The 20386-nt window shown below is 55.3% G+C and overlaps 1 protein-coding gene across 9 annotated transcripts in view; it reads left to right on the top strand.

Moving 5' to 3' along the window:
- Positions 1-14161, top strand: part of EPB41L1 (erythrocyte membrane protein band 4.1 like 1) — a 133154-nt gene extending 118993 nt beyond the window's left edge. For all 9 annotated transcript variants that reach the window (XM_062204134.1, XM_062204141.1, XM_062204132.1 and 6 more), the window contains 5 exons: positions 1309-1395; positions 2174-2257; positions 4270-4350; positions 4659-4775; positions 11062-14161. In XM_062204134.1, coding sequence (XP_062060118.1) covers positions 1309-1395; positions 2174-2257; positions 4270-4350; positions 4659-4775; positions 11062-11070 — 378 coding nt within the window. In that variant the 3' untranslated portion in view covers positions 11071-14161. The remainder of the gene's footprint in view (positions 1-1308; positions 1396-2173; positions 2258-4269; positions 4351-4658; positions 4776-11061) is intronic.
- Positions 14162-20386: the final 6225 nt, after the last annotated feature.

Raw genomic sequence — 20386 nt, forward strand, 5'->3', positions numbered from 1 at the left:
AGACCAGGCTACCCGTGTGACGCTGCTGGGGGACTGTGTCGGTAGGCTGCTGATCTGAAAGTCTAGGCCGAGGTTCAGCTGCGGCACCATGCACAGAGCAGCTGCTGAAGGGGCCATTCTGGACCCCTGGACAGAAAAGACTGAGCCCTGAGATGGGGCGGGGGTGGGAGGGAGCAGCCGGGCTCCTGGCCAGATCCAAGGCACTAAGTCTAGGGGACAATACCAAGAAGATGTAGCAGCTAGAACCCGAGGTCGCCCCAGGAGCGCCACCTGCAGGACAGCGTTGCAAGGGCAGGTGGTGGCGGGGTCTGCACTTCTTGCTGGGGGACTTGAACACACACGGAAGCCTCTCTGGTCCACCAGCTGCTCCTCTGTAAAGCAGGAATGTTGAAGATGATTACCTGTGGTTGTCGGGAGGATTAAATGAGATAACGCACATAAGGTCCTGAGCACAATGCCAAGCAGCCATAGCGAGTACTCAGAAAACAGTAGTTAGTGCGTGGACACCTGGTCCAGCTGAGGCAGCACTTGGGACCCAGCATGCCGTATCAGCATCCCGGCCACTCTGCTTTCGATTCAGCTCCCTGCTGATGCATCCTGGGAGGCAGCAGATGTTGGCTCAAGTGCTTGGGTGCCTGCCACCCATGTGGGAGACCCAGGTGGAATCCTGGTCTCTTGGCTCTGGGCTGGCCCAGCCCTGGCTACTGTAGGCATTTGGGGAGTGAACCAGTGGATGTTTCTCACTGTCTCATCTCTGTCACTCTGTCTTTGAAGCAGATGAAGGTAAATAAGCATCACAAAATAGTAAAAAAAAAGAAAACTTAGAGCAAAAAACTAGAAAGTCATAGCTACGATATTATGATAGGCAGCCTGCGCTCCTGTGTTGTCCTGTGGACGTCAGGTTTCGAGCCTCTTCTCCATTAGCACTACCTGGTCCCTGGGGGGAGGGGCAGGGGCTCGTTTTTCACAGATGAATGCATGAGGCCCATAGAGAGGAAGGAACTGTGGCTGGAATGGAGGGGGATGAGGGCCCGTGAGTCTCCACTTCTCCGTTGGGGCTTTGGGAGAGCAATACCGTGGCTTGTTCACCACAGTGGCCCTGACCCAGGTACTCAGCGTGTGAGTGGGTGACTGTGCAAGCAAGCATGTGAGTGTGCGAGTGATGGACGAGAGGAGATTAAGCTGAGTGATGCTTCTCGTGGCACTACCCAACCTTGTGGCCATGGGAGCTACGTGGCCATGTGCTATGGCCATCCTGGGGGCCCGCCCACCTGAGACCTGGCCGTCTGAGCACTATTGTTTTCCCAGGAGAACAGTCTCAAGTCCGGGAAGGGGGCAGCTGCCATGATCCCAGGCCCACAGACGGTGGCCACGGAAATCCGTTCTCTTTCTCCGGTAAGTGGGCAGGGTCAGCTCAGTCTAGGGGACTCGGAGCTGAGGACGTGTGCGTGGGCCCACGTGCAGCACCGAACCCCGAGCCGCCCACCTTTTTACTGCAGAACCAGGAAGCTGGGTTGCTCTCAGGTGCCCCCAGGGCTTCCCAGTGCCCGCCAGTCTCGTCAGTTGCTGGCCCCCGCCCAGCCCTAGGTGAACAGGACATTGCAGCATGGGCACAGAGCAGTCCCTCTCCTTGGTGGTGCCCATGACAATGATTTTGCATCTGCCCTATCCACTGTACAGGAAGAGCTGGGAACTAGGCATCCAGAGGTCGTGTTCGGGCCTGCCCTGGGGGCTGCCCTGGGGCCCCAGTCCGTCCCTGCGAGGTCCCCTCCAGCTTTTGCCTTCTCCAAGACTTGTACTTGTGCTCTGGCCCCGGAGAGGGTGTGCTCCTGGCTGTGACAAGGCGGGGGCATCTGGAGGGCCCCCTTTCCACCTCGGATCCCTCTGTTTGTTCTTCCAAGATTCCAGGATTCTTGTATTCTAGAGTAGTAGGGTTCTGGGACGCAGGGATCTCAGGATATAGGAATCTCAGATTCCAGGGTTTGAGAATTTCATGGGTCTAGGATTCGAACGGATCCAGTAGTCTCAGATTCCTCATAGCTCAGGCCGTCTTGGCCTCCAAGCCTCACCTCACAGGGTGGCCCTCATCCCTTGCTCTACCCACGTGCTCCAGTCCTGCAGAGCCCGGTGCGCTCAGCTGACGCCCGGGGTGGGGGGTGGTTGTATTCTGCAGATCATCGGGAAAGATGTCCTCACCAGCACCTACGGCGCCACCGCGGAAACCCTCTCAACCTCCACCACCACCCATGTTACCAAAGTGAGTAGCAGCAGGCACCTGGGCCCCAGCCGGGCTGCAGGCGGGAAGGTCATTACCAGGGCTGTGCTTTGGCTTAGCAATCTGCAAGGGGACAGAGAGGAGCTGTGGTGTTAGCTGCGGTGCTGTGCACCCGGTCCCGTGCCGGGCGTTGACCTTGGCACAGGCCCTGCCCTCACAAGGGTGACCGCTGGGCTGGGGAGACAAGTCGCTGGCTTTCTGAGTAGTCGTGAACCCTGGGGTTTGTGCCTCCTACGAGGGGTCTCCCAAAAGTTCATGGAAAACGTGTATCACTAAAAAATTATGCCCGGATTTCAAACTCTGTTGCACCAAAATCACCTCTTCTAACTCCATTTTTCCACGGACTTTTTGAGGTGCCCCATGGACCTTCAGTGCTGCAGGGGTTTAGAGGAAGCCACAAGCAGCAGGCTCCACAGGGTCAGGCAGCATCGCCTGGCAGGATCGGGCCTTGAGCAGGGTCTTGGGGGCCAGCTAGGACTCCCCCGAGGGAGGAGGAGACAGAGACGCGTGCTCTAAGCAAAGCAGAAGATGGAGCAGAAGCCATGCGCTTGCTTGTTGTTCATTGAGCACCTGCTAGGGCGCGTCCCCCTCGTGCCGGCCGCTGTGCAGGGCTGCTCCAGGCTGTGTGAGTCGGGCGTGCTTGGGGGACGAGGAAAGCAGCACGGAGGGGACGGACCTGGGCAGTCAGGTTGGCCAGGAGGCAGGGCAAGCGGAGGCCAATGGGACAGGTGCCAGCAGAACCCACGGAGCAGGGAGTCCAGGGGAACTCAAGAGAGCCCTGGAGGTTTCTAAACTGGGGAGGGGCCCAGTGGAAGTAGGTTTGAGGAGAGCGTGTTAGGTCTACCAGCATGGGCAGACAGAGAGAGAAGAGGGAGAGTTATGGAGGGGGCCTGGGGCAAGGCGGGAGTCAGAGCGGGGAAGGAAGAGAGAGCCAAAGCAGGGAGGCGTTCCCGGGGCAGCAGGTGCGACTCAGCCAGGAGGAGCTAAGCGCTGGGAGGCAGGTGGGCTGAGGCGGCCGCACCTGGGCGGCCAGGAGCGAGGCTGGAGGCCTGGAGGAGCCGCGCTGGGCTTGCTGGAGCCGTGCACGGAGCAGTCTGGAGGGTGGCATTGGCCCGTGGTGCGCACAGTCTGCCCCGGCCCCTGCCTCAGCCCCGGGCAGGCGCAGCACTGCATCACCTTCCCTAGAAAGAAACCACCATCCCCAGAGCATCTGGGAGCTGCGTGGACTTCTGAGAGCTCTGTAGAAAGGCTGACATCACATCCCCCATGGCGACAGCTCAGAACCTGCTTCTTCCCCAGGAGTCCCTGTGGGCCCTGCCGACCAGAAACCTCTTCTTCCTCTGTCCACCCCTGACTCCGCCCCGCCCCCCTTAATAGGCCCGCAAGTCCTCTCTTCTCCTCCACATGCACCCAAACCCCACCCTTTGAAGCCAGTGACAGCAGTAAGAATCATCGGTGCACTTTGCTCTTGTGGCGTTCAGAGTCGTCTCAGGTGGAACCTTGTCACCATTCACATTTCATTCATGTGCTCATTCAGCGAATCTGCATTCAGTACCACACTGCTCTGACTGGGCGAGGGAGCTGGGGAGGGGGCCACACGGAGCTGGACAGAGGACAGGCCCCGCCCTCGGGAACTTGGAGCCTGGTGGGGGGGCAGGCCATGTGTACTCCTAAGGCCAGCAGCAGGCAGAGAGGCCTGGGACACGGAGAGCCAGCCTCAGGGCCCGGGGAGAAGGCCTCAAGGGATTGCCAGGCAGGGGCGGCAGTGTGGGTGGGGGCTGGGGACAGCGGGGCAGTCCAGGGTGTGGCAGCAACCAGGCCAGAGCTGCGGTTTGAAGCCCCAAACTGAAAAAGGCAAAGGCCGAGGAAGCCAGGAGAGGAGGGACCGAGAGTCGCTGGCCCTCAGCCCTGCCCCAGAGAGCGGCCCTGGGTAGGTTCCCCGTCCCAGCGGCTGCTGGCAGAACCCGTGACCTGACCTCCCTCTCCCTCCACAGACTGTGAAAGGGGGGTTTTCTGAGACGAGGATCGAGAAGCGAATCATCATTACCGGGGACGAAGATGTGGATCAAGACCAGGTATGGGACAGGAAATGGCACTGCAGGTGGCACTGCCCCAGCCCCCCCACCCCCATATTGGGTTGCCTGCGGGTGGCTACTTGGGCAGAGACGGTATCCACGTCTCGCTAACCATATTCAAGCGAGGAGCCCCAAAAGGAAGGGGCGTGGCACGGGGGCCAGAAGGAGCTGGAAGATCCACACTTTGCTGTTTGCCACCCGGGCATCCGCTTCCCCGGCTGTGCACGAAGGGGCTTGCTCTTTCCCGGTGGCCTCCGCCCTCGTGGACGTGCCCTGTCCCTCACTGTGCTGCTTCCCCCCACCCCCAGGCCTTGGCGTTGGCCATCAAGGAGGCCAAGCTGCAGCATCCTGACATGCTGGTGACCAAAGCTGTCGTGTACAGAGAAACAGACCCGTCCCCGGAGGAGAGGGACAAGAAGCCGCAGGTAAGGGAGACTCCGGGGCTGAGCGGCCATGAGAGAGAGGAAGAAGCAGCAGCAAGAGCCCCTGAGGGTCAATTTCCACCCGAGAGAGCCCTGGTGGCTGGACCCCTGGGGCAGCTTTGACCACCCACACCCTCACTTCCTGGTTTGTGGCTCAAAGGAGAGGGGCAGCTCCCCCAGAGCGGGGTGGGGAGTGAAAACTGGTGCCTTGATCACCTTGGGGTTTTAGGTGCCAGACCCAGGAGTGAAGAAAAGGGGAGAGGATTGATGGTGGCGTTTGGGGGTATAGGGGGACAGACGGAGGTGCACACAATCCCATCAGCCAATGCCTGTGCACTGGCAGCCAGGAGCAGCTCTTCCAGGCCCAGGGCACATCCCTGTCCCCAACACTGTCCATCACAGCTCCTGGATGTTGCTAAGGGGCACAATGACCAGAGGCTTGGCCCACTCTGTCCAGCTGGGCTGCAAACCCTTGACTGCTCATGTCTCCAGGGGCCAATATTGTCCTGTTCCCCTGAGGGCTATGTCTGCCCTGGTGGATGACAGAGGCGGCAGGCAGGGCTTCTGACAGCCTGAATTGGGAGAGGGCTTCTTTCAGCCCCCCAGGAACTTTCCAGATCTCATCAGACCTGTGAAACCTTGACTAAGAGAAATAAAGGTGGACACGATGAGTCCATACTGGGTGACTCCATCCAGAGGAAGTTGAGAAACAGGCAGAACGAATCAGTGATGACAAAAGACAGACTCTTGTTGCTTCTAGCCCGGGACATTGATAGCGAGAGCCACAGGGGAGCCTGCTGGGAGCTGGCAGTGCCTGTCTTCAGCCGGGCGGGTTCCGCGACTGGGTGTGGATGTACGAGTTTGTCCAGTCCTCATGTATGCATCAGTTTGTTTGCTTGACACGTTTCCCGTATTACACCACGATGAGAAGTTTCCATCTTAAAGACCCCACAGATAGCTGCTCTCTTTTTCATTTTTTCCTTGAAGAAATGAAACCGGGGTTGGCGCCATGGCTCACTTGGCTAATCCTCCGCTTGAGGCGCCCGCATCCCATATGGGCGCCGGGTCCTAGTCCTGGTTGCTCCTCTTCCGGTCCAGCTCTCAGCTGTGGCCCAGGAGGGTAGTGGAGAATGGCCCAAGTGCTTGGGTCCTGCACCCCATGGGAGACCAGGAGGAAGCTCCTGGATCCTGGCTTCAGATCAGTGCAGCGCTGGCCGTGGCAGCCATTTGGGGAGTGAACCTTTCTCTGTCTCTCTCTCTCACTGTCTATAACTCTACCTGTCAAATAAAAAAAAAGAAAAAGAAAGAAACCAGCGTTTTCTAGAATGGCACAAGAATCTGTCTCTCGCTCTGATGATCACTCCCTTAGTGTCCGAAGAAAAGGCACTGAGGCCATTCCCTGCCCCTTCGAGGGGCTGCCAACTGCTGTAGGGCACCAGTGCCGCCCACGGTACACAGAGACACCCAGTGGAGACTGCACACTGGCCAGTCTGAAATGAGACAGGCTTGAAGGGAGGAAATACAGGCAGGGTGCTGCACGGTGCCCAGCGCCAGGGCCTGGTGGGAAAGGGCAGCGAAGCCAGGGACTGAGACTGTCAGCTACGGGAGGGGCCTGGTACCAGCGAGCCTCCTAGTGCGCAGCCGTGGAATCTGAGACCCAGGGAGGGGCAGGACCAGAGGTTGGGTCTTCTGGCCCCGTCCAGCTCCCATCCCATGCCCCTCCCTCAACAGAAACGCTAATGCATATATTGGGTTAAGTGAAACGTAGTATTAAAACTTATTCTGGCCAGGTGCCATGGCTCACTAGGCTAATCCTCCACCTGCAGCGCCGGCACCCCAAGTTCTAGTCCCAGTTGGGGCGCCAGGTTCTGTCCCGGTTGTTCCTCTTGCAGTCCAGCTCTCTGCTGTGGCCCGGGAAGGCAGTGGAGGATGGCCCAAGTCCTTGGGCCCTGCACCTGCATGGGAGACCAGGAGAAGCACCTGGCTCCTGGCTTCGGATCGGTGCAGTGCGCCAGACATGGCAGCCATTTGAGGGGTGAACCAATGGAAAAGGAAGACCTTTCTCTCCATCTCTCTCTCTCTCTCACTAACTCTGCCTGTTAAAAAAAAAAAAAAACTTATTCTGTTTCTTTTTAGTGTTTCCAATAAATTAAAATTCAATATAAATTGAATTTTTCGACGTAGCTAGAAAAGTTTAGGAAAACTAGGAATACCTAGGAAATGTAGGAAATGTTTTCTAGAGCGTCTATTCTCTAGAACCTCCGGAACTCCCTCTGTGTCTCACGTTCTATTTCTGTTGGGCAGCGCTGCCCTAGAGGCGTGAGACGGCCACAGGCAGAACCTGCCTTCCAGCCCTCGTCAGATTTTCAAGCAAGCACCTAAGTGTTCTTGCTGTTTCTTCCCCCAAACTCAGGGTGGAAGAGGCTAGGCCACTTGCCAGGCCTCTGTTTCCAGGGGCAGTGGGCCCTTGCCGTCAAATCTGATCCAGAGAGGCGGGGCCAGGAGCTGGGGCCCAGGCTGCTGCAGGGACGACCTTGGCCTGAGGCTATGACACTGGGAGGTTGCCTCTCTCCCAGCTTCCTCAGCTTTAAAATGGAGTTGGTCGGTAAATCGGAGCTGCCATAATAATTAGTTGCTGATGAGGGCCTCGAGGAAGTCAGGCCACGCACTTCTACCACAACCCACGAGGCTGTTTGCGCGAGGGCGTTCATCTCGCTGCTCTTCATCCTCTCTTGCCACCCAGAATCCCCCAGAAACATCTGTTCTGGCTCCAGTGGGCTCTGGGCCTTCCTCCCTGAAGTGCGTGCTGTGCTGTGGAAAGCCCGGAGCCTTCTCTGTCCTGCAGCCTTGCTGGCCGGACATGCGGCTTCTGCTCCGGCTTCTCCCTGGCCCACCGCCTGCAGTGGGGACCTGTCCTATAGATGTTGCAGCGCCTGTGCAGATGTCTGGAGCTCCCTTCCCCCAAAATATTTGATTCCACAGGGAAAAAATGGTCTGTGTCCCAGGATAGGATCTTGGATTCTTTTTTTTTTTTTTTAAAGGAAGGAATCCCCTGATCTCAAAGGATTAGTGGCCTCCTGTGGTTTCCTTTTTTTCTGAATATTTGTTTAAAAGGCAGAGATACAGACAGAGAGTGGGAGAGACAGATAGAGAGGTCTTCTATCTGTTGGTTCACTCCTCCAGATGGCCACAATGGCTGTGGCTGGGCCAGGCCAAAGTCAGGAGCCAGGAGCCTCATCCAGGCTTCGCATGTGACTACCAGGGCCCAACAACCTGGGCCATCCTCCACTGCTTTCCAAAGCACACCAGCAGGGAGCTGGATCAGAATTGGAGCAGTCAGGACTCCAACTCCACATGGCATGCTGGCACTGCAGGCGGAGGCTGAACCCACTACACCACAGCACCGGCCCCGGGGATCTTGGATTCTAGTCTTGGTTCTGCCACCAAACACTCTGAATCTGTTTCCCCAGATGTCAACTGAGCCAAGAAGGAGCAGAGTTCTACAAGTCCGTTAGCTGCTGGTCGCATGTGAGTGGCAGAAGGCAGGAGTGATGTCCCGTGCACCTGCTGGCTTTGAGTAGTTGCCTTGAGCCAAGTGCAGCCCTGGGCACTGGAAAGACAGTGACAGGCAAAAGTCGGCCATTGCCCTCAGGGAGGTCATGGCACTTACTGTGTGCACAGCAGCAGTCGCAGTCAGACAGCCAGCACTGGCCCGGCACTTCCTGTAGGCTGGGCCCTTGCTTGGACCGCTCCGTATAACAGCGGCAGCAGGACCCGTGCTACAGAGGAAGCAGCTGAGGCACAAGGGGATTCTGAAACTCGCCCAGGATTGTGGGACGAGCAGGCCACAGAGTGGGGCTTTTATTTTTAATTTTCATTGCAAATTTTTCAGCTGATACATAAACATTGTAGGTCTTTATGGGATGCCATGTGATATTATGACACATGTATGCATTGTGCAACACTTAGATCAGGCTAAATGTATCTGTATCCTCAAACATTTATCATTTCTTTATGGTGAAAACATACAAAATTGTTTCTTCTACTTGTTTTTTTTTTTTAGATATACAGTTGCTTATCACCATCTGTAATCATCCCACCGTGCAACAGGACAGCAGAACTTTTTCTCCCATCTAATATAACTGAATACTCTGAGTTTTCCCTTCCCTCTCCTCCCCAGCCTGTGGGTAACCATCGTTGCCTCCCAGCTTCTACAGATGATGGGATCGGCTCTTTTAGGTTCCATGTATGAGTGAGGTCACGTGGCGCTTGCCTGTCTGTGCCTGACTCATGGCAGTTAGCAGAACAAGCTTCTGTTGCTGCAGACAACAAGGTCACCTTTCACGGCCACATAGTATTCCACTGTGTAAGTGTGCCGTGTTTCCTTTATCCGCCCTCCGACGACACTCAGGCTGTGTCCGGGTCTCACGGTTGTGAGCAGTGCTGCAGTAAGCATGGGAGTGCACCTGCCTTTTCCATAAACTGATTTCATTTCCTTCAGGTTTGTACCCGCAGTAGGATTGCTGGATCATCCGGTACTCCTGTTTTTAATTTTTTGAGGAACGTCCGTAGTATTTCCCACATCTGTGCTAATTTACATTCCCGACAGGGTGCAAGGGTTCCCCTCTCTCCACGTCCTCGCCAGACCCTGTTATTTTTTAGTAATAGCAATTTCAACTGGAAAGAGGTGATGTCTCATTGTGGTTTTGATTTGCATTTCCCTGATGGTTAGTGATAGCATTTTTTCATGTACTTATTGAGTTTTGGTAGATCTCCAACTGAAAAAAATACATATTTAGAGCTATTACTCATTTCTAATGGATTATTTGGGGAAAGCTTTTGCTGTTGAGCTGAGTTCCTTATATATTTGGGTTATTAACTTATATAAGCCACATATATAGCTTGCAAATATTTCCCCCATCCTGTAGGTTGTCCTTTTACTTTGCTGATTGCTTCCTTCACCGTGCGGAGGCTTCATCAGTTGGATGAGACTCCATTTACCTATTTTTGGTTTTGTTTCCTATGCTTTGGGAGTCTGATCCAAAAAACTCGTGCCTGTTCCAATGTCCTGAAGAATTTTTCCATATGTTTTCTCCTCATAATTTCAGGTCTTACATTTAAGTCTTCAATCCATTTTGAATTGGTTTTTGTACATAGTCAAAGATAGGGGTTCTAATTTCATTTTCCTACATGTGACTATCCAATTTTCCCAGCACTGTTCATTGAAAAGACTATCCTTTTTCTTTTCCTCTTTTTTTAAAAAAAATATTTATTTATTATTTGAAAGCCAGAGTTACAAAGAGAGAGAGACAGAGAAAGATCTTCCATCTGCTGGTTCACTCTCCAAATGGCTGCAAATGGCCAGGGCTGGGCCAGGCCAAAGCAAGGAGCCAAGAGTTTCTCCCAGGTCTCCTACATGGGTGGCAGGGGCCCAAGTACTTGGACCATCTTCCACTGATTTTTTCTGGATTCCTGGATTGGAAGTGGAGCAGCTGGGACTTGAACCAGCACCCATATGGGATGTCCACTACGCCATAGAACCGGTCCCAAGACCATCCTTTTTCCAGTCTGTGTTCTTCGCACCTTTGTCAAAGATCAGTTGGGTATAGGTGCATGGATTCTTCCAGGCTCTGTCCCACTGGCATCTGTGTCTGTTTGTTTGTTTTACTAATCCCATGGTATTTTCTTTACTAAAGCTGTATAGTATATTTTGAAGTCAGTCCCGCTTTGTTCTTGTTGTTGAAGATTACGGTGGCTCTTCGGGGTCTTTGTGATTCCATGCACATTTTAGTAGTATTTCCTTCTGGTACTTGATAGGAATTGCATTGCTCTGATGTATGGATATTTTAATGACACGGATTCTACAGAGACGGCCCACAGACCCGGGCTGCAGCTTCTTTATTAAACACTGCTGGCTGGGGATTCGTCTCCAGGACACAGCAGGCCCGTAGAGAAAGCAAATGAGAAAAGAGCATCAGCGGTGTTGACTAAACATTCCCCAGTGCTGAGAAAAGCTAGGAGGAGCGAGCCGAAGGAGGGGGACCTCCGCTGCGCTCCTCCCTCGGGCTCCTCGGTGTCACAGGGCCTTTCGGCACACTCAGGCCAAATAAGAGAGAGGCCGCCCTGCGGAAACACAAGAGCAGGGTTAGACGCGGGTCAGCTCTCCCCCGCCCCGCACACTCACTCTCCTGGCCCCGGGTCCCAGGGCGGGGCGGCCGAGCGGCCACGCTGACTAACTGTTCTTGTTCCCCTCCTTCCTTTGCACCCCCCTCTTGTCTTCGGCGCCCAGGAATCCTGACCTCCGTGAGGAGACGCCGCATTTCTGGTCCAAGCCAAGCCAGAGAACCATTAAGAAGGGGCCTTCATTCTGGATTCTCCAATGCGACACCCACGTCCCAGCTGCGCGTACTGTCACTGATGAGAGACCGGGAAGGAAAAAGCATATATATAGAGATATATAGAGATATAGATATATATACAGGAAACACCGCGTCCACGTGCTGCCGCCGGCGCTGCCGCTGCCGTCGCCGCCGCCACAGCCAACATCTGAACACCTACATTCCCTTTGCAGACGCATTGAAAAATTGGCGGGATTTTTTTTTTTCCAGGAAAAACAAAACAAAACATCACGACAGACCACCGTATCTCGTACCCAACCCCCAGCCCACCCCGCCCTCCCCGCTGAGTGACAAAAGTAAGCCGGACCACGGGGATGTAGAAGCACCCCACACCTGCCCTGGTGCTGCGCGCCCCAGCGGGGGTGGGGGACAAGATCGCAGCGTCCGGCGGGCGCCCACGCACAGGCAAAGGAGAACACTCGTGCAGCAAGGCGCGCAGTCAGGCGTTGTCCGAGAAAGGAAGGAAAGCCCCCCCTCGGGAAGGAGGCGGGCAGGAGCACTGGGGTGTTATTTTCTGGGTGTGGGCCCTGGGCCACAGAACCCGCCTTCCTCTCTTCCACACCCCTTTCCCCTCTTCTGTCTCGGCTCCCGCCCCCTCCCATCGCGCCCCTCTCCCCACCCCACCCGCCCCGCCAGGTCCTGGTCCTGCCAAGGACCACAAATGACCACAAATGACTCTCACTCGGAAGAGAAAAAGGAGAGGGAGCGAGAGCAGGTGCGCGAGGCCACGGGGGCAGGGGACGCAGACACTGTCCACCGTCCCCCGGTGAGGGTGCCGGGCCCAGCAGACGTGTGGATGTGCTTTCATGTGATGTAGATTACAAATAACAGGAGGCGACTAGTAACATAAACAGTACTGGTGAGTATGACGCTGACATTTTAAAGTTACCATTACCTAACTGTGATTGATGTAGCCAAGGTTCCTAGATCTCGCCCCCCGCCCCGTGGGTAGTGGGCTGCCGCGACCAGACCGGCATAGTGATCCTGTGTGTGGTGTTTGTAACTGGTTGATTGGTGGGGAGGGTGGGCGCTCCAGACGGAGAGGTGAGGGCTTGGCAAGAGGGAAGTCCCGGAGATGTAGTCCCGAACATGTGGGCCAACACGCCTTCTCCCCCCGCGGTAGCCGCTAGGACCTGGCCTGTGCTCAGCCGTGGGGTCCTGCCACTGGGGTCCCCACAGCACACATCCCCTGGCTCGGTCCTCCTACCTCCCTAGAGGGCTTGCCTTGCTCTTCAGTCCTCTCTCTCTCTCTCTCTCTCTCTCTCTCTCTCTGTTTTTGTTTGCCACATGTCTTGGGCTCCCCTAACCACGCCGTGATGACTAACTCTGTATCCTAAGGGAGACAGAGCCCTTGGCCATGGTAGAAGATGCTGGCTTTCACCAAGCTGTTGTCTTCTCCTCTCCCCCTCGGGGCCTGGGTCGAAGCAGCCATGCTAAAGAGGCCGAGGCACCTCCCCTGCCCCAGAGCAAGGAAGGCGAAAGGGAAAGTCCCAGCTGGGTGCCTCCCACTTGGTGTGGGACCTTGGCTTTGGGGACCTCCCGGTCAGCATCGAGCTCTGAGCCCTGCCCTGAGACCACTGGGGCCCCTGGGGAGAGTCACTTCCCTGAGCTCCGCCCTGCCCCCTTCTGGGGACACCTTACTTTCTCAGTCACCGCTGCTAAGGATCGGATGCAGTTGCTCAGCCAGCCCTGTTCTCAACCGAAGGAGAAAGTGTGAAGAGAGGGGAGGGGCACAGGAAGCCACAGGAGCCACACCTCCGTCCCCAGTCCTGGCCAGCCCACCTAAAAGCACCTCCCACTTTCTGACCTGCCGGTCAGTGTTCGGGATGCCCCCCAGAGGGCCCAGGCCACAGACACCCTCTTGGCTTGCCCATCACTTGCCCTGACAGCACAGACCTCGGTCGGGCAAGAAACTAGAAGAGCATTTGATCTCTGCACACAAACGGGGCTCTCAGACGGCAGAGAGCCGAGAGCCACTCCAAGCCCCGCTGGGCGCAGAGCCCGCTTCCTGTGCACCAGGCTGTAGTCACAGTCCTGGTGCAGAAGCCACAGAACCTCCTGCCTGCCCTTCTCAGCGCGAGAGGCCCACTCTTTCTGGGCCACTCAGAATTTGTCTCTGGTACCCACTTCTGCAAGAACCGGATGTCCTGAGTACGCAGGGCGCCACTCAGAGGGCAGGTCCTTGTTCTGGCCTTTGCACCTGCCCCCAGCCCCTGGGGGTGGGGCTTAGGGCTTGGCTTGTGGGCCGCCAGGGTCTGGGGAGGTGTGCAGCCCGTGGACGCATGCGCTGACCTTCCTCCCACAGTGAGGCCGGAGGCAGGCAGTGCCTCCGGGGAGGAGGAGACCTGCAAAGCTGGAATCTGGGCCACTGGCTCCTCTCCATAGAGAATACAGATGTTCGTCTCGTCTGTCTTCAACCTACTTTTCCTTTTCTCTTTCTCACATTTCTCAGTCTCTCTGTGCCGCCTCTCCGCCCAGAGGCTGTGTGGCCCAGTGGAAAAAGTCCCCGAGCACCGCTGGGAGCTCTGGGTGAGCGTCTTGGTTCAGACCCTGGCTCGCCGCGTGCTGTGGGCTCGCCCCTGCCTCCCTTCCTGCCTCAGTTTCCCCACCTGCAGGATGAGCAAGGCAAGCCAGGTTTCCTCCAGGGTCTTTTTCCACTCTGCCGCCTTAGAGATCTTCGTCTCCTCTTACTTTGCTTTCTCCGGATCGTCTCCATCTGAGGGTACAGCGCGTGCCAGGGTCGGTTGGTTTTTGAGTCCTGCAAGCACATTCCAAGACTGGCCTGAAACTGCATGAGCAACATCACTCTTAAGTCATTTTTTTTTCCCAGAAGCACCTTACCAGCCAACTGCGATGCTGTCCTGTTCCTTTCTACTCACGCCCCTCTCTCCTCTCTCGTCCCACGCTCCCCACCTCAGTGCTCCGTGCTGTATGCGTGTGCTCTCTGTTCTTGTATACTCAATAAAAGTGAAATAAATGTGTTTGATGCCGAACTGAAGACTTCCCTGGTGTCTGTCTCTTCTTGGCTACTGATACAAGTAGGGTTGTGGGAAGGGCTCAAACTGGAAGGGAGACATATCAACTAGAACACTCAATTTAACAAATATTTGGAGCTCAGTGTGGTCCAGGTCTTGGGTTGGGCTCTGCAGGCGCAACAGCCAACAAGCGAAGCTCCTGCCTCTGAGGACCTCACAGGCTCACGAAGGAATCAGCCAACAGAACAAACAGGCAACAGCAGTCCCAGGCTGCTCAGCAGCCAGAAGACACGTGCTGGGAAGTGGCACTGAAGATGACCGCTTCAGGGTGGCCAGGAGGTGACTTTTGACCTGAATTAAGAGAAAGACCAAGTAAGGGGACAAACACAGGTGAGAGCTTGCTAGGGTAAGGAGACGGTCGGTCTGCAAGCCTCCAGGTGTGGATGGGCAGGGCAGGTGAGCATGGTGCTGCTCTCCCTGAAAGAAGCGCACCTTTGTTGGGGTCTCTTCCTGCAACCCCCGACCTGGGCACCAGCACGCAGCAGTGTCCCACTGTGGCCTCAGCCACAGCTTTGGGATGTGTTGTCACACCCTCAGCCTACCCACCCCAATGAGTGACTTATTTTTCTTTAAATTGACTTGCTGAAGAAATTGTTTAAAAATGAAACTATATTCCTTCCATGTTGCTGTGGATTTGTTCTGAGAGGAGGAGCGTGGTGGGGGCAAGAGGTGCGGAGTCACCACACAGACCTAGGGAGCCGGGTGAAAGCGGGCCAGAGGCGAGCAGCCCGCAAACTCGTTTATTTCAGTTAGTACAGCAGCTTATATAGCTGAGGCAGCCAATTCGGTCAAGGGCGGTTTATGCCCTAACCAATCACAGCCTGTTGCCAGGCAGGCTCCGCTGCCGGGTGGTTTCCCACGGGGTTTCCCAGGGGGTTTCCGAAGCCATTCCTGAGTAACTGAGGCTGGCTTGCCAGCCACTATCTTGGCATGGCCTTCTCACTCCACCACACTTCTATAAATAGAAATGAGTATCATTTGCCAAAGAAAGGAGGTCTTCATCAAAATACATGCAAAAGTACTAAAGCCACAATCCATGCAAAACCGAAACTCAGCCCTTGGACTGACCATGGGAGATGCACAGCCATACTTTTCGTCTTTTTGCCTTTTTTGTTTTAAAATACTTCAAATAGTACAGAAAAATATAAATAAGAGTATAGTGAGTACCCAGAGACTTAACAATTTTTAACCTCATATGTAAAGTATACATACTGTTTCTCTTGAAAACAGGGATATTACTATGTCATGGATTCATTGCAAGGATCATAAAGTGAGAAAAGTTATTATGTCAGGAGTGTGACTCAGTGACAAAAATATCCCTAGATACGAACCAAACCATATGGGACCACACATGTGTATACTATGTGTGCATATGTACATAGTATTATGTGGGTGCCATGTTATATTATGCCATATGTATATACGCACACACTTCTAAATACAGGAGAAAACAGTTTGTTTTTCTGTGCTTAGTTCACTTAGCATGGTAATCTCAGTTGCAACCATTTTCTTGCAGATGCCAGGATTTCACTCCTTTTTATGGCTGAGTAATAGCCCATGGTGTATACATGCCATATGGTCTTTATCCAGGATATGTAGGTTGGTTGCGTACCTTTGCCATTATGGATTGGACTGCAGTAAGTATGGGAGCGCAGCTATCTCTTGCATATGCTGGCTTCATTTCCTTTGGCTGTATTCCCAGAAGCAGGAGAGGTGGGTCTCACGGTAGACCTGTTTTTAGCTTGTAGAGGAACAGCCGTGCTACTTTCCACGCTGTCTGTACTTACATTCCCTCCGGCAGCATGCGAGTGCTCCCTGTCCTCCACCTCCTCACCAGCTTTTGCTGTTTTTTTTTACTTTTGGATGATAGCCGTTCTGACTGGAGCGAGAGGATACTTCACTGTAGTTTTTATTTGCATTTCTCTGATAACTGGTGATACCAAGCATTTTTTTTTTCATGTGTTTGTTGACCATTTATTTTTCTTCTTTTGAAAAATGTTTACGGGGGCTGGTGCTGTGGTGCAGTGGGTTAAGCCGCCACCTGCAGTGCCAGTTTGGGTGCTGGCTGCTCTACTTCCAATCCAGCTCTCTGCTATGGCCTGCAAAAGCAGTGGAAGATGGCCCAAGTCCTTGGGACCCTGCAACCTCGTGGGAGACCTGGAAGAAGTTCCTGGCTCCTGGCTCTGAATCAGCCCAGCTCTGGCTGCTGAGGCCATTTGGGGAACAAACCAGTGGATGGAAGATTTTTTCTGTGTGTGTCTTTCTGTCTCTCCCTCACTCTCTGCAACTCTGCCTTTCAAATAAATAAATAAATAAATAAATATTTTTTCCATCATTAACTGCTTTCCCAGGCCATAGCAGAGAGCTGGATGAGAAGTGGAGCAGCCGGGACTCCAACCAGCACCCGCAGCACTGCAGGCAGCAGCTTTACCCGCTATGCCACAGCGCCGGCCCCATAAATAAATCTTTTAAAAATGCTTATTCAGATCCTTTGCGTATTTCTTAACTGATTATTTGTTATTGAATTCCCTGAGCTCCCTATATATTCTAATGCTTTATTAGATGCATGGTTTGCAAATACTTTCTCCCATTCTGTTGGCTGTCTCATCTGTTATCTTTGCTTTCGCTGTGCAGAGACTTCTCAGTTTGCTACAGCCCCGTTCCTCCGGTTTTGCTTTTGTTGCCTGTGCTTTGGGTCCACCCTTGCATTTTTATTCTGCCAAGCAACACACCTTGGCCATTTGTCTTTATTGCCTAAACTCTCACAGGTGAGGTTGTTTTTTCCCATATACAAGTCTATGTATTTTTTTGGTTGACGTCATCTTGAACATGCCATTCTAAACATTTTTTTTCCTTTTAAAACTTTTATTGAATTCAATTTGTGGGCCAGCGCCGTGGCTTAACAGGCGAATCCTCCGCCTTGCGGCGCCGGCACACCGGGTCCTAGTCCTGGTCGGGGCGCCGGATTCTATCCCGTTTGCCCCTCTTCCAGGCCAGCTCTCTGCTGTGGCCCGGGAAGGCAGTGGAGGATGCCCCAGGTCCTTGGGCCCTGCACCCACATGGGAGGCCCGGAGAAGCACCTGGCTCCTGGCTTCGGATTAGTGCGATGTGCTGGCTGCAGCGGCCATTGGAAGGTGAACCAACGGCAAAAAAAGGAAGACCTTTCTCTCTGTCTCTCTCTCTCTCACTATCCACTCTGCCTGTCAAAAAAAAAAAAAAATTCAATTTGTGGAAATAATATTTTTCCCAAAATGAGTGAAATTGCCATGCTGACAGGAACTTGGGCTGAGACAAAGCAGTAACCAGTTAGAGACAGTTTAGTGGAGACACAGGAGGAATTACAGCAGAAAAGCAATCAGAAAATACAGGCTTGGAAAGCAGTGGCCTCCGGGTCAACCTCAGGGAAACCTTAGTGCGCCAGGGGCCCGGGAGCTGGGAAGCGGCTGCAGCCTTGCCGGCCGCTCCAGCCGCCCTGCGCGCCCCACCGGTGCGGCCCCTCCGCTCCGGCCGCCCTGCCCACCCACCGGTGCGGCCCCTCCGCTCCGGCCGCCCTGCGCGCCCCACCGGTGCGGCCCCTCCGCTCCGGCCGCCCTCCCACCCACTGGTGTGGCCCCTCCGCGCGAGGGACGCCTCCCGGACCGAGGGGTCGGCCCCGCGCCCGCCCCCCTCCTCCCTTCCCTCGCGGGCCTTTTCCGCACGGCGACCCTGTACGGGCTCCTCCGTGGATGCCGGGCCTGGGGTCTCCTCCTTCCCTGCCCTCGGGGCAGCGGCCGCCGGGGCAGACAGAGGAGCTGCCCGCCTCGTTTTAACTTGTTCCCCTCTAATTTCCAATTCTCAACGCGATTGCCTTTCTTTGAAGCCGTAATTCGTAAAGAGACGCCAAGGGCTGTGCAGCGAAGAGTAACACAGGACCCTCACCGCCCTCTCCCTCGCGCAGGTGCAGGGGGTGGGGAGGAGGCGCCACCTTGCATGCCCCCTGCTCTCAGCACCATCTAGCCGTGCGTGCAGACTCTGTCCCAACGCAGGGCCGCTGTGGCATCTGCGGGTGGAGGCCAGGGGCCCTGCTAACCACCCGACCTCACACAGGACCGCTGCCTGCAGCCAAGAACGACCTGGCCGCAGTGCAAAGGGTGAGAGACGAGGCTCCCAGTGGGCGTTCCGTCTGCAAGGTGGGATTCCCCGAGCTCCACCCACAGCTTCCTCGTCCTGGGTCCAGTGCCCTGGAGTCTGAAAAGACAGTGGGCCCAGCTGGGCATGGGCGCTCCGAGCCCCCAGGCCTGGGCGTGGGCTGGGGCAGGGCGAGCTGAGCCGCTTCCTGCAGGCAGTGGGACAGACAGACAGGCGGGGATGGCTAAGCAGGGACTGCAGCAGCTCGCCGTGGTTAGCCAGGACCGCAGGGCCCACCTAGCTTGCAGCCCACTGACGGCTGAATTTTGACTGCGACAGCTTGGCGTGCCCAGCTGTCCCCGAGGAAGCGTGACTGACGAGCTAAGGCACGGCAGGACAGGGACAAGAACAGCCTGTCAGACGTTCTTTGCGTCCTAACTGTGCCGCTCTCCGGCAGTGTGGCACCTCTGGGAGCATCCGTTTCTCTCCTCTAGGTCGGGAACACCAAGGCCGACTTACCGGGGCTACGGGGGAGGCAGGATTCTTCCCTCGGAGTGCACGTGCGTGTCGTATCTGGCCAACATATGACACCAGGCCTGGAGGCCACCGGGTGGTTATGGCTGGAGGGACTGATGCGGTGACTGCTGCTGCCGGGGCTGAGCGGGACCGGAAGTGGACCTTGACCAGGACCGGGGCTGAGTCTCTGGCTAAGGCTACCAGGCGGCCAGGACTGCCTGAGGCTGGGGTCCGTCTGCCCGGGGTGCTACCCATTAGTCAGCCTCAAGTAGAGGAGAGTGGGACGGTGCCGTCCCCGAACCCGACCTGAGAAGCAGTCTGCCAGTGCTCTCGCAGCCTGGGTGTGAGCACTGAGATGCAGCGAAAGAGGAGGGGAGGCCCCTCCTGCTCTCACATGTACGCAACAGACATCTTCGTACGTGACCCAACTCCTCCCCGGATGCAGAATTTAGTATGATGAAGAAAGTGCAGCTTGACCATGAAGCTCCGATTCAAACTGGTTTCTTTTTTAAAAGTTGTATTTATTTTCACTTTATCTTTTTTAAAGATTTATTTATTTGAAAGAGTTACAGAGAGGCAGAGGCAGAGGCAAAGAGAGAGGTCTTCCATCCACTGGTTCACTCCCCAGATGGCCACAATGGCCAGAGCTGGGCCGACTAAAGCCAGGAGCCAGGAGCTTCTTCCTGGTCTCCCACATGGCTGCAGGGGCCCAAGGCCTTGGGCCATCTTCTGCTTTCCCAGGCCAGAGCAGAGAGCTGGACTGGAAGAGGGGCAGCCCGGACTAGAACCAGTGCCTGTATGGGATGCCAGTGCCGCAGGTGGAGGACTAACCCTCTGTACCACGGCACCGGCCCCTCCCAAATGGTGTCTTAACCATGGCGCCAAAAGCCTGCCCCTGAATTTATTTTTCATCGAGAGATAGCGAGAGAAAGACACACACATGCACACAGAGACAGATAGAGCCCCCACCCGCTGGTTCACTTCCCAAATGCCCACGGCAGCCAGAGCTGGGCCAGGCCAAAGCCAGGAGCCAGGAACTCCATCCAGGTCTCCCTGTGAGGTGGCAGGGACCCAAGCACTTGAGCCCTCACCTGCTGCCTCCGTGGAGGAGCAGCAGCAGGAAGCTGACTCACACGTCCAGGGCTGGAATTCGACACAGGCACTCTGGTTTGGTACATGGTTGTCCCGGTGCCACAACACCCACCCCTCAGACGGGCTTCCTGCAGCTTGAACTGCGCCTTGTCTGCGGTGTGGGGTCCCCTCCGAGTACTGTCCCCCAAGACAAGCTCTCCTGGGACATCCTCCAAAAACAAGCTCCAGAAAGTCCAGGTTCTCTGATGCTGTTCCCGCGCCCCTGCCTCCCTTTTTCGCCTAAATCCTACAGTCCTGGTCACCAAAGCAAAGGACTAGGTTCGTGGATTTGTCCTGGGAAGGGGATAGAAAATGTACAGCTTCAGGACCATTGTTTTCCAAGATGCAAGAGCTAAAAGGAGAAGGTACGAGCCGCGGAAGACAACATTCGACCGCACGGAACCTGTAGGCCCGGGCCGTTCTTCCC

This window comes from Lepus europaeus, chromosome 10 (assembly GCF_033115175.1).
Source record: "Lepus europaeus isolate LE1 chromosome 10, mLepTim1.pri, whole genome shotgun sequence".
NCBI classification, from domain to species: Eukaryota; Metazoa; Chordata; class Mammalia; order Lagomorpha; family Leporidae; genus Lepus; species Lepus europaeus.